We start from the raw sequence: 13,395 nt of genomic DNA, 5'->3' as shown, positions 1-13,395 counted from the left end.
AGCGGGGAGCTGTTATAATTTCAGTAAGAAAGGAAGAATGAATATCTCGACAGCTATGCCCGTGAGTGTGAAAAAGCAAGTATGGCTGGCTAATTATAGTTTCTTTTCATATGACTTCACCACAAGTTCTTCCTCTGACATTGTTACGCAATGGCATAACAATAACACCATTGACAGCAGGAAGCTTTGCAGCAGCAAGATACCATAGGCAGCAAGTAGAAAATATAAATTGTGTACATTTTTTGATCACTGCACGAGCTCATTGTTCTCGAGGGCTGATGCGTACAAGCCGTACTTTTACTCTTTTGTTTTTAAATTGTGGTCTGAGATAAATAGTGAGTGTTTGATGTCATTTCAAACTTAGATCTGTTGTAGAGTATTTTTACTTCATTACATTTGGCAGCAATTACTTTGCAGATTAAGGCAAAAAATAACCCAAATAAGTCTTAACTTTAATGGAACATTTTTATACTGTAATACTGCAACTTTTGCAATGTTTGTTGCTTAAGACTTCCCTCTAGTTTCCACTTTTCTGTCATGATAAATCAACCTAAAACATGGTAATCGCAAATGCTAAACAAATGCAACCTGTAACAAAAAAGGAAGTGGAAACTACACACACACACACACACATATATATATTAGGGGTGCAACGATACACAAAATTCACGGTTCGGTTCGGTTCGATACTTTGGTGTCACGGTTCGATATTTTTTCGATACAAAAAAATGTTTATGCCTTTTTAATTTGTCATTTATTAAAATTATAAATATATATTTTAACTCAAAAGTACAGTTTTTAAATTTAACCCTAACCCTTGTGCGCGTTTTTTATTTTGACAGCGAATGCGCACCTGCGGACCACTTATGTGCACCCCTGGTTATTTAGCTCGTCATATTGCAGCCACAGAAATTCTTTTGTCCATGAAACCATAAAGCTGCACTTTCTTTTTGCCTTATAGTCTCATTTGTCATAACTTCTCCGTTTTGTGGTAAGCTTTTCTTTGGCTGTCACTTCTTCACCCCGACCTGTCTTATTTGGCTCAGCAGAACTAAAATATATATACTGCTACTTTTACACACGACTCACATAAGCTCAGCGATTCTCTGCTCGATCAACCTCTCACATGTTTAAGCTTGCTGCGGGAGATTTCACTTGTCATGTTTGCATAGTAAGCTAACGATTAATAAGACGATGTCAGAGGAATTGGTGCACAAATTATCATCACTCACAGATCAGTGCTGTCATTGCAAAGTGAAAGCAAAAAACAAGCGCAAATTCAAACGCGATTTCAATATGTCACATATTGACAGTGGCTCACCGATGCCAATGACATAATTACCCAGCTACATTTCTGAAAGAATGCAAAAGCATTGACATATATTTTTCCTACAATAGCCCGACGGGCAGGGCAGAGAGATTTTTATAGCCCGACTGGAAAGATCGCTAGCTCCGGGACGTCGGGCTAGCGATTTTGCGAGCCCTGTATCTGATTGAGGAATCACTCATCTTTGGAAAAGAGAGTTTATTACAGAGAAATGTCTCTTTCCAAAATAAAAGCTATACTATCCGCTTCTTCTGGGCTATATTCTCAGCAGCATAAGGAGAATCACGCGCTAACAGCTGTCTAAATGACACGGCTAAAGTTAGTAGCATGCTTGTTGTTTTTGTCTTTGCACTAGGATGATGTCGGCGTAAATGTGCAGTCATATTCGTTGTGTTCCCACTAGTGCTTTCAGGTTAATCTCGTTGAAATGACCTTAACGCCACAACACGGCAAATCTCCGTTAACGAGCTACCGCCGATCGCCCCGTGCATGGGGCTAGACGGCCAACACGTTAACGAGCTAACTGCGCTAACACACTAGTTCACACCAATGTAATTAAGCATTGCATGGCACATCCAACATACTGTTTTACTTTAGTCCATGACTCGCTTACCTTCAGGGTCATACGTCACATGAAAACCAAAATAATTCCAAACGCCAGATCTGAATGAGGGTGGGGGAGGTCCATCTTGCAAGGAGAGCTTAACTTCTGTCTCGCTAGCTTGCCCTGCGCTCTTCCTCCTGACTATGCTGTCTGTGTTGAGCGCTCAGTGGATCTGCGCTCGACAGTGCAGCCTAGGCAGAGTAGTCGAACGCAGATTCACTGAGCGCTCAACACAGACAGCATCGTCAGAAGGAAAGTTGATAAAATAAATTACAAATGTTGTATTGTTCGATACATATGCGTACCGAACCGAAAGCACTGTATCGAACGGTTCAATATCGATACAAATATCGTTGCACCCCTAATATATATATATATATATATATATATATATATATATATATATATATTCACATATATACAAAATGAAAGAAGGGACACTTTTGCTATCATCTGTCTAGTTACAGTCAGTGGGAAAATGGAGTATCCAGACAAGTGCACCCTATGGCGGCAACTTACCCAGGAGTCAGTGGGACAAATAAATAACGCTACGCAGCTCACTCTCTTCATTACACCATGTGAGGTAGATTTGTATCCCTCTATCCCCGCAGAAGGGAGGCATCATGTCTCTGCTCTGCAGAGCTTTATCCCGTGTTATCCTCCGATTACATTTACATACAGAATGCAGCAGGGAGGGAGAAGGCAACAAACTGAAGCACACTCCACCTGTACCACAAGAGGCAATGTGTGAAATATATATTCAGTCTTTCATCAACCACTTTATCTGCTGTGCATGGGTTATTTCTGTCTGCAACGCTTTGAAAAGGGAGCCAGAAGCTGTGATCTGTTCCGTTAACCGTAGTCCACCTCCACGGTTGCCCCGTTATCAAGTGTGGAGTGTATCTTTGTACTTAATAATAAAACTCTGTCTCCTGAAAAAAAAATACGGTGGATTTCCTTTATTTATTTTTGTTTTTGTTGTTGTTTCATGGAAAACGTATATTCTTCTCAACGAAACACATCGCAATTTAAAAACCCAAATAAGACAGTCACGTTGGTGTCGACATCCCGCAGACGTTCATCCTCTTATTTGTGTGTTTATTGTTTATTTACTTAAATATTCATTTTGGACTTTATTACTTTTGTTTCATTTTTAGTGTCTGTTTTGTTAGGTTAGGCTTAGGTACCAACCCGTTAAAGGCATCAGAAGCTTTTCTTTCATTTTTTTGTTTTGGTTTGCTAGAGTGATGAGTCCCGGCCGTCTTATATGATTGGTTGACTGAAAAAATTCGACAGTGGGAAAGCAAAAAATATAAATGCCAAATATATGTTGATTAGGAATGTATTTTTGAAATGTAGCAAACAGACATAATCCTCAAGAAAATACATTTTCCCCTGAAATGTAAATGAGAATACGGCAGTGTCATTTTTAGGGCTCAGTAATGCCACCACTGACGAACTCCCTGCTAATAGCGCTATCTTTGATCTACATGGAGCATGGCGGGCTTACAGAACTCACAGGTTTTAATTATGAAATACATGAAAAATAGATGCTTCACTAAGTGCCGACCGTGACTTGCAGTGAATTACAGTAGCAGGGCGCTCGCTGGTTTGCCTCTGCCTTTCCTTCCTTTATGTCTTCCAGTGCCTCCAATACCTCCACTCGGGTCTCTCTCACTCAGTTTGTTACTGCAGAGAAGCAAAAAAGACAAGTCCATGATATTAATTAGTGGATTGACAGACTTGTAATTCATCTCAGAGGAAGTTTTCATTACATGGGAGGCTTCAGAGGGGCAGTTTGGCTTATTGGCAAGTGCTAAGACCAGACCTAATGGGGCTGCAGTTCCCTCCCTTTTGAGCAATTACAGCCAAGTCCTTATCAGCAGCGCCACGAGTCCACTGTTGTGGGACCTTGATTTCCACCACACTCGCATAGAGTGATCCTTCCCCGTAGACTCTTGTTCATTAGACAAGTGTGCAGTACTCTACTTTGCTGGATGAGAATTGAGACTGAGTGAGTGATGGTAATGAAAGGTTTCCTGTATGTTTCTGAGTCAGCCTTTATAGAGCTGATATTAGCTGACATTAGTTTGCCATCAAAGCTCTAGCCTCCTTTCTCCCTCCGTGATTATTCCAGCAGCCTTGTGTCTACAGTCTATTGACAGGCCCGTGCAGCTCCTGTAACAGCTTGTCACAAGCCGTCAGAGTCCATATAAACTTTAATCCTATCTTTCGATTCTATTCTTGAGATAATGCAAAATGCAAGCTCGGACATGGGAGTTGAATAAACAGATGCTGAACGGCGCTTCATCTGTTAAAATGACATATACCTCTGGCAAAAGCAGTCTAACACTGTGGTTTCCTGAAGTTGGCAGGTGGCCTGTGAATCATCTTTTGCAGCCTTGCAAGGAAAACCGAACACAGAGAAAAACAAAACAAGCAATCTCAAGTAAACTGTAGATCTGAGATGATCTTTATTTACCAGCTGTACGCTGCTTTTCATGAATATTTAAACTCTTCTGAATAGGTTAACCCAAGGGGGTTCATCTCTGTTGGCCAACTGTACTACTCTTACAAGCCATTATTGTTGTTACAAAGGAGGAAAAAAAAGGAGCATAAGTAGTGTGTTTGCCCCGGGAGCTGGAGGTAATTGTATCCCCTCCCCTTTAGATTTGCACCTGCGTGGAGATAAGGTAATATATTGTAACGTGAACGGGAATTTTAAAGTGTTGTCTGTGAGGCTGTTTTCTTCTATGCTGACAGAGCAAACGCTAACCTCAAAAGCATAATGTTATTATGGAGTTTTCTGTACGCACTGTGTAAATAAAAATTAAAGAATGGGCTCGATTATGTTATTTTATGGAGGAGCACCATTTGAAATAAGCATCCCTCTGACAGAGTAGGGTATCTATTTAAACTTTATGTAGTTAGAGCCTTTATATATAAGTGTAAACACAACCGGTGGTGGTCTCTCGTGCTGTTCTGTGCAGCTCCGTAACAGTAAAGTAAGTCAGGGTGGTCTGCTGAATGCGGTTTGTCTTTATTTATGGTGCGGGCTGAAAGGCTATTGGGTTTCATGTGTGGTTGAAGCTGGATCATTGGGAGATTACTGCTGGGCTGGGAACCGACAGCGCACAGAGTACACAGAGGCCTGCCTGTGCTGCTGGCCTCTCTCTGACCACTGCCCAGGGCTTTCCTGCATCCATCAGGCCCCCTGGGACCAGCCCGCACTCGGAGGAGAATTACTGAATAGTATGTTAGAGCCAAGATCAGAACGAACAACATCAGAGCTGCAGAAACATAACCATTTTGGGGTTTTTTTTTTGGTTTTTTTACCTGCAGTACAGTACTAAGTCACAAAACAATCTAACTGAATTGGATGGCTCAGCAGTTGCAGATTGAGCCGTTTCTTGTGTATTTGTCGATGTTTCCTGACCCTTTTTTTTCCATTGCGATGTTTCTTGGGCTTTTGTGCATGTTGTCCATAAGTATAGAGCGCTGTGACTTTGCAGCCACACATGTTAGTAAAAAACAGTAAAACAAACCGTAACGTCATTCAGTAATAAGCAGTCTTCTGTATATTTATTGTTGGGTGCTATTTGAAGAAAAAAACAGTCATTTAACATTAAACATAAAGGAAACGGATGAGGTCTAAACACCAATCAGTAAAGAGGACACATAAATACACGATAGAAGGTAAACAGCTCTGGAAGGTGGCCCGTAAGAAAGATTCAAATCATGGAAAAAATATAATCGTCGAAAAACAATGTCATGATCCAAACACTACAATTTTAATTTAAATTATATCTAAATTATATAAATATTTTTAGGAATCTGCCATCACAATGCGTGTACCGGTCTTTTTAGAATACAGAGTTGGTGTCAAGGTGGACACTGTTCTGGATTCTGTCATTTTTTTCATCTTAACCTGTGCAGCGGTGTCTTACCAATAACAATAGCACTTATCGCAGCGTTCCCTGCGGTACAATTAAAATTCCATCAGAGTCTTCATTCTGCCTCCAAGCCATGCCTGCTGTTTTTTTGGCCCTCCTGGGCCACGTCAATTCCTCTGCTGCAATGTATAATTCACGAGCCACCAAACAGCACTGAGAACTCACCTGGAGACTTGCAGGCCTAGCAATGCAGAACTGCTCTGGGGGAGATGTTGCACATGAACCTGGGGGACATTTGTAAGGGTCGAGGTGCGCCTGACATGAAGCCTCAAGTCAGCCAGGGCTTCTCCGATCTCAGGGTCATCCTGATAATGTCGCTCTTCCTTTGGGATCTACCACCTTCACGTATCCTTTTATTTTTTCCTGACCTTTCTTCTTTCGTCTTCTGAAAGACAGTTGTGGTGTCCTCTAAAACTAATTTGGATGTATATCTTCTATTTGCAGACAATTCCATAGTGATGCAATGAAGTAACCTGTAGAGTCTCAGAGTGGTTGCTTTTATTTAAAACCAATTAGAAATGACCAGAAATAACAGCGCCTGGAGACAGAGAAGTCATTTTTCTTTGGGCCTCCCCAGAGAGTTGGCCTCTCCATGGATTAAGTGTTTTAGTATATTAGGGGGCAGCTGATTAGAATCATTGTGCTTTTTTAATCATTAAATTTTTGCATGTATAGTTTATAGCTGTATAATAGCTAATAAGTCTAAGTGTGTCACAGAAAAAGGGGCGGATTGTTTAAGTGACTTTGTGTATGAAAGTTTCAGAAAGACTGCCAAAGAGGAGCACTGAGGTTCTTGAATCAGCTAAACCACATTTTTTGACTTTTGATGAGACGAGCATTAATTTAAGAGCGACCTTGCATTATATCTTTATGCTTTTAACAGCGCTTTGTACTGTCTAACCCGCTATGTTAGTTTTTCCCCCTTTAATGCATTCATGGATTGCTGACTACCTAAATGAGTCACCTAGCCCACTGAATATTCTAATTTCCTCCAAGCCTGAATTTGTACCACTGTTGAATTTCTTAAAAGCACAGCTCCAAAGATCACGTTTCCTAAACGATTCGAGCCGCTCGTTGGAGCTTTGTGATGGCTAAGAAGAGCAACACATTAATTATTTCTAATTATTTTCTCTCAGGAATGTAGCAGCAATTTGTTAATTGGGCAGGTAGCAGCAGTCAAGAGATGGACCGCTGAACGCGACCACATCGATCATTCTTAAGATGTTCGTCTTACCCACCATTATTAACCAGCAACCTCAGGAGTAGCCTAAAATTAACAGTCCCATACAGCTGCCATCATTAAGACAATAAGCAAACGTTCCATTATGATCTGTGTTTTTCTATCTTCGAGGCCATATTAACTAATTAACTGTGGAGAGTGGATACTGCTAGCATTCCCAAGGCCTATGGTATTGACCCGTAATTCCAGTAGGTGTCTAGCCAGTCCCTCACTGGACCCTCACTGCCTCCTACTGCAATTGGGTCTGCAGCGGCGGCGCCGTCCTTGTGTGCGGCGGGCGTGCAGCAGCGGCATGTGGAGCAGGCAGCGGGAAGCGAGCCTCCCTGTCTCCCCAGACTGAACAGTGAATGAGGATAAGTGAGGAGCACCAGTCAATGAATCAAGCAGCAGGAAGGGAGCAGCCGGGGGGGGAGTGTGACGTCCCCACGGGAGAGGCCTCGCATTAGGAACTTCCTCGTCTGTGTGTTTCTGGCACAGGTTAAATGGATCGCTCCCATTAGCGCGCTGAGAGGACAGCTCCATTATATGAAGGAGACTGTAACTTTGAATGTCATGGTGCAACAACCCCAGAGCACGCCTCGTCTACCAGGGAGGCAGGGTGACAATAACCATCCATGATAATCATTCCCTGTCAGGCTTTAAGGAACCTGAAATTATGACGTACAGCCTGCCGTGTGCCTCAGACTTCATTACAGTGCTGTCACTTTGAGTCGCCTGCGATGGCACCGCACTCCACAGCCGGCTGCAGCGCTGTGACTGCCAAACCCCCGACTCACTCTCCTCCTGTTTAAGTGGCATGTTTACAGGATGTGTGCCCCCCTGCAGATAGATGTGGTGGAGGCTAACCTCCAGTCGTTTGCACGGTACCTCTCTTCCTCTATAGCATAGGCAGTGTCTCATGAGAACAAATGCTGAATTGTTTACCCAGGCAGGGGAAAGTATGACTGATCAAAGGCAGCGAAGAGTGTCCCTCCTTCCACTGTGACAAATGTATAATTTAGAAATTGGAATTCAGCTACAAGTTCACACAGGCAACAGCCTTTTAACTTGAATTTCTATTAACGCTCATAAACGCGCACAGTAGATGTTTAGAAAAGAAAATCCACAAGCTATACGTCTGTTTATAGCAGCCTGTTTATCAGCCAAGGAGAGTTTCACCTCCAGACTGACCTCTGAACCTGCCATCCAGTGGAGAAGACAGGAGCTGGCAGGCATTGCCAATGTCAGTGCCCAGAGCTAACTCCTTCTTTCTCACCGCCTGACTCATTCATTGGCTTTGTGGCCCCTTCTCCTTGCCACCTCCAATCACAGGGTTTTGAATGACACATAGAGGAGGAAGTGGGCCCACTAACCTCCCCTCCTACTTCTTCTAACCTGCATAGCAACAGGAAGGATGAGCCTTTGTCTGTATGGTGATAGTTTTATATCAGCACCCTGGAAAATATTACCGTGGGAGTAGTTTTGTTATCATTAGGCGTGCTGCATTAAGTAGATGGGAGTAGCACAGTAGTTGGTTGGAGCCCTTATTATTTACAGTGCAAATAATACAAGCTCTGCTGTCTTACCAGTTTCTGTGTTTCTCTCACTTTACTTACATTTACAGGCACAATATGTCTTTGGCTTTTGTCATTTTCAGCACATCTGGCTTATTTACAGTAACAAACCTGATAGCGAGTAAGCTGTGAAATTGTTGTTGTTGTTTTTAACTGTTTCTAGGAAATGTTTGCGTGAGAACACACACCAAAAGCATGTTGTAAACATTTCTACCGACTGCATATTATCATCTGCTATCAGTAAAAGTTTCATAATAGGTTATCGTGTGTGGGAAAAAAACGAGGCGACTGCAGGATGATTTAAATAATGCAGTTTTTCAAACACGCTGGAAATGCACTCGATAGGATTTTTTTTTTTTGTTGTTCCAAGTGAGGACACAAAAATTTTGGTGATAAGCTAAACAAAATGGTTTACTTCTGAAAATACCCTAAAACCTTTTATGGCAAATTCCCCTTTTGCATGGAGTTGACTTAATGAAGCATTTATGTGGTAGGCACAAGAGTGAGAACTGCTCTGCACCGAGTTCATGACGGCTTCAGTGTATCAGCTAGGCAATGAAGCAACGTAAAAATGATCAGGCAGGCAGACTGCAGCGCTGAAAACTTGAGTTTTAGAAGCATACGTCCTCACGTGAATGGTTTCTTCTTGACTTTGACTGCGAAATAGTCAGTGACAGCAAAGCATCTACTCAACATTATCAGTGTGGTCTGTGTGGCTAAAGCTGGGTGAAAGCCTCCACATGTACTGTATGTACACACCCTCACACAAGCTGTTTCTTTCACTTCCTCTGTCACAAACATTTCACAAAGCAAAGGGTTGTTTACAACTTTAAGTTCTCCAGCCAGGCCACCACACTTTTGTTAACACTTCAGAAGATGACAGATGAAAGCTGGAGGCAGTTGTTTTAAATTCTCTGTAACTTTTTGCATATTCTGTATGTTTTATGCATTTTGTAGATATATCGTGCCCTTAAATCAAATAATATCTTATATGTGTCATTGACCACACTCCTCTTGAAAGCTGTGAAGTGTCTGTTTTATGCAGTAGCGTAGGCTCTGACAGAAAGCCACCCTATTTGCTCTTTCGGTTTCTGCTAAGCACAGCCACTGTGTTCCTACGTAGGTTAACGAGTTGTCTTAACCATCAGCCAGTTAGCTGCTTGATACAGTCCTTTGCAGCTGCCTTGTGCATAAGCTGAAGCTTAGAACAGAAGCTTTGACACTGCTGGTTTTTAATGAACCATCAGGTCTCGCTGGCTCCCATGTCATCTGATTTTAGTGCAGAATTAAGACTCGAGTACTGTTTATTTTCTTCTTGCGTAATGTCACAGTTGGAGAGAACAGAAGCTTTTGGCCCTGAGCAATGGAACAATGCTAGCTCCATCACAGGCTGCTGGCCCCTAGGTGACGGCTTTCCCTCTTCCTGCTCAGTGGAGTTGATATCAGCTATGTGTTTCTCTGTGTATGTCTATAGGAGACCGAAGGGCTTATTTGTTTTCCCCCTCGTTGCACTTTGACTCGTTTCCCCTCAAACGTGTCTCAAACATTGTTATCTCTGGCCAGACGCCTTTTTTCACAGAGAGTTATTGAATCATGTCAACTTGCCGTCCCCCGAGTTTCAAATGCAAGCTGTAGAAAAATTAGCCATTGCTTCCGCATGACAAGTGGGATCTATTAGTGTGCTCTCGTCCTGCAAAGCATGAGCATCTTAGGGGCCGCAGGGGACCTCGGCTGGCTGTGTGCTTGTCCGCGTCAGGCTCCTGGGGCATTAGACCAATGTTGCAGACAGGAGAAGGAGCCAGAGCCAAAAAATAAAAAAAAATAAAAACCCCAAAGTGGCTCACTCAAGGAGCTGACACCTGAAGGGGTGAAGATGGGAAGTATAAGTTGCAGTTGCAGTACAGCCCAGGTTTGACTCAACCTGGTCAGACTGCCTGCTTCTTATAAGCCGTTTGTACCCACATTGGCACTGCTTATATCTGTTCTATAGTGTATCCAATCGTTTCTCTCTTTGATCATGTTACAGTTTTTAAAATGGAGACTCTGTCACACATTAAGAAGGGAGTTTTTGTGAGCCATCTCTTTGCCTCCTGAGCCGGTCAGACGAGCGAGGGCTTACAATTTATTTACAAAATAACTTCAAAAATCCCTTTTGTATTGAAACCGTTTAAATAAAGGATTAGCTAACATTAAGGTCAAAATGCCTTTATCTCCCTCAGGGCCAGTGGCTTAGTCATGCACTCGGACCCAATCGGAGAGGAGACTCAACACATTAGCATTCCAAATGTTTTTTTTTTTCCCTTTAGTTTGAAATTTTATTCACTGCCTGAAGAAAATGGGGTTTCAGCCACCTTGTCATAGATGTTGCTATAGAATGGCCCTAAGTTAAACACCAGCCTACACACATAATTACTCAGGGCCACCTAAGTGACCTTGGTCTGTTGCAATCTGTTGCAACACAGGGTTTCCTTCTTTGCTGCTGTTATCATATTATAAGTTATTAATAAGAGCCCCATGTGAATAGTTCATGTCATTTGTTTTTTTAAATATATTTTCTCATTTTTATTTGCTTTTTTTCTTCACAGGTATCTCAGTAACAAAGAAGACACATACTTGTAAGTACAATTTTTATTAATGTGGTTTTTATTCTACTACAATTTTAAGACGGTAAAAGTGATACTTAATTCAAAGAAGAATCCCATACTTAATGTGAAAAACAACAACAAACAACCCCTTGCCTCATGTATAGTGGAGATGGTGAGATCATTATGTTTGTGTCTATGTTGACTCTTTTTCATCATTGCCTATAAATGTGCTGTTGTCTGCCTACTACTGTCATAAATCAAGGCCTTCAATTAGATTTCTGTTCATCCACTTTCACTGTTTTGTATCGCTCCGTCTCCATACTGGAGAGAATATGATGATAACCCCAGAGAGGAAATTAAAATGCTATGCAGTCTTATGACTGCTTGGTAATCATGCACATTTGAAGCAGACAGTGTGGTGAAGCACCTCTTTGTTTTCTGCAAGGCCTTGCAGCTGAAAAACACGGATGTGGTGCAGCGTGGTGGTTTCTAACCTCTGAGGCTGCATTAACTACCAGACTTTGTGTTCTTCAAGTGCAGATCCTATCACTAAAATTGAAAGATACAGACACTGTATGTGACACATGTATCACATGCTAGATGCAAGGCTCCTTTTGTGCAATACAACAATAGTACACAGCCTTTTCTTACCACCGCTGCCTTTTCAATTTCGGTGCGCTTATGAAGAATTAATGAGCAGTCAAACCTGCAGAAATCAATGATTTCCAAGAGATTTGTACTGTATTTTGACACATGTGAAGTGCAATCGAGAAAGCATGTAAAAACGCTTTTGTGCGGTGTTCTGCAGTGTGTCTGTGCACGCGTGTACATCCATATGTGTGTTCATACCCCACTGTGTGAATGGAAGAAACTAGCCCTGAAGGCTATCCTTTCTCTCTGATCACTCTGATGAAACTTGTGGAGAGGGAAGGCCAGGGGGCTTTTCTGTAAGAGCGGTCGGAGTGTTTCAGATTGTGAGAGGCTGCATCTCCCCCTGTTAAACACCCCGGCTCTTTCTTACATCAGACAGCAGGGCAAAGGGATATGATCTTCAGTGCTAGACAGCTCTACCTTACTCAAACAGCCCCGTCAAAACAGCAGCATGGTTGTGTGTTAAGCTATTTGCTTGTCTGGAGGGGCTATGGTATTTTTTTTTATTTATTTATTTATTTATTTTTTGATGCGTGTGTCAGTGTTCATGTTTGTGTCAGGATATCTTCAAGGTAGAACAGAAACGCTTTGACCCGCCATCCACCACCCCGCTATCTTAATTAGTGCGGCGCTAAGCACCTCTACACTGGAAGGGGGCTCAAATCAAAGAGCATGATTTAGGAGTCTTGGGTTCAAAGCCCTGGGCAGAGACTGGACTACGCTGTCTCATTTCAGTGAGAAATATTCAAATCTTATCCATGTGCGGAAATCAAAGTAAAGCCCCTTAACAAGTAGTTGATTGCTGTGCCTTACAGACAGGAAGCGGCTGTGGAGCCTCGTCAGAGCTGCGTGCACAAGAAGAAGTTCAAGGGCCAGTTAATGGTCATTGAGAATGCGGGCGGACGGTCTGAGAAGCCTGGTGATTATATGGCTGGTGGAGTAATAATGAGGGAGATGGCTCTGCCCTGCATGGTTATAGCCAAGATGTAGATCTATTTCTGTTCCCGGAGTGAAAACATTGGCTTCCCCAATACGCCAGTCCGCGCTGCCACGCGTAATGTGAGCTTGGCAGCCTTGATTTCATGTGCATATGTGTGCAAGTATGTTAGTTTCTGTGTGTGTGTTTAGGAGGTCTTCTCGGTCCAACCCGGACCACAGGGATGGGCTGTGTCTCTGACTAACTCCCCACTCTGCCTGAGTGATCAAACTGCTGGAAGCTCCCCGCCATGCCAGTCCCCTCATCAATATAAATTACAGGGGCAGCTGTTCACTGGCAGACTCCTCTCCTTTCCTCGCCTCTCCTCTCCTCTCGTCTCTTCTCCTCTCCTCTCCTCTCGAACCCCCTTCATCGCTAATCATTGAGCCATCAGAAAGTGAAGTATTCTAGATGAAAACAGATACTTATATCATTGTGTCATTGACTGTAATGTCCTCTCCCCATTCAGGACTTACATAGATTTATTGTCTGAGCCTCTTTATCTG

At 42.6% G+C, this 13,395-nt stretch overlaps 1 protein-coding gene across 1 annotated transcript in view; it reads left to right on the top strand.

Moving 5' to 3' along the window:
* roraa (RAR-related orphan receptor A, paralog a) overlaps positions 1-13,395 on the top strand; it is a 187,545-nt gene that overhangs the window by 120,499 nt on the left and 53,651 nt on the right. The window contains exon 2 of the mRNA XM_026175912.1: positions 11,263-11,292. Within this exon, the coding sequence (XP_026031697.1) occupies positions 11,263-11,292 (30 nt within the window). The remainder of the gene's footprint in view (positions 1-11,262; positions 11,293-13,395) is intronic.

This window comes from Astatotilapia calliptera, chromosome 7 (assembly GCF_900246225.1).
Source record: "Astatotilapia calliptera chromosome 7, fAstCal1.2, whole genome shotgun sequence".
Taxonomy (NCBI): Eukaryota; Metazoa; Chordata; class Actinopteri; order Cichliformes; family Cichlidae; genus Astatotilapia; species Astatotilapia calliptera.
Note: the sequence above shows the minus strand (reverse complement) of the source record. Positions and strands in the feature narration are given on the sequence as shown.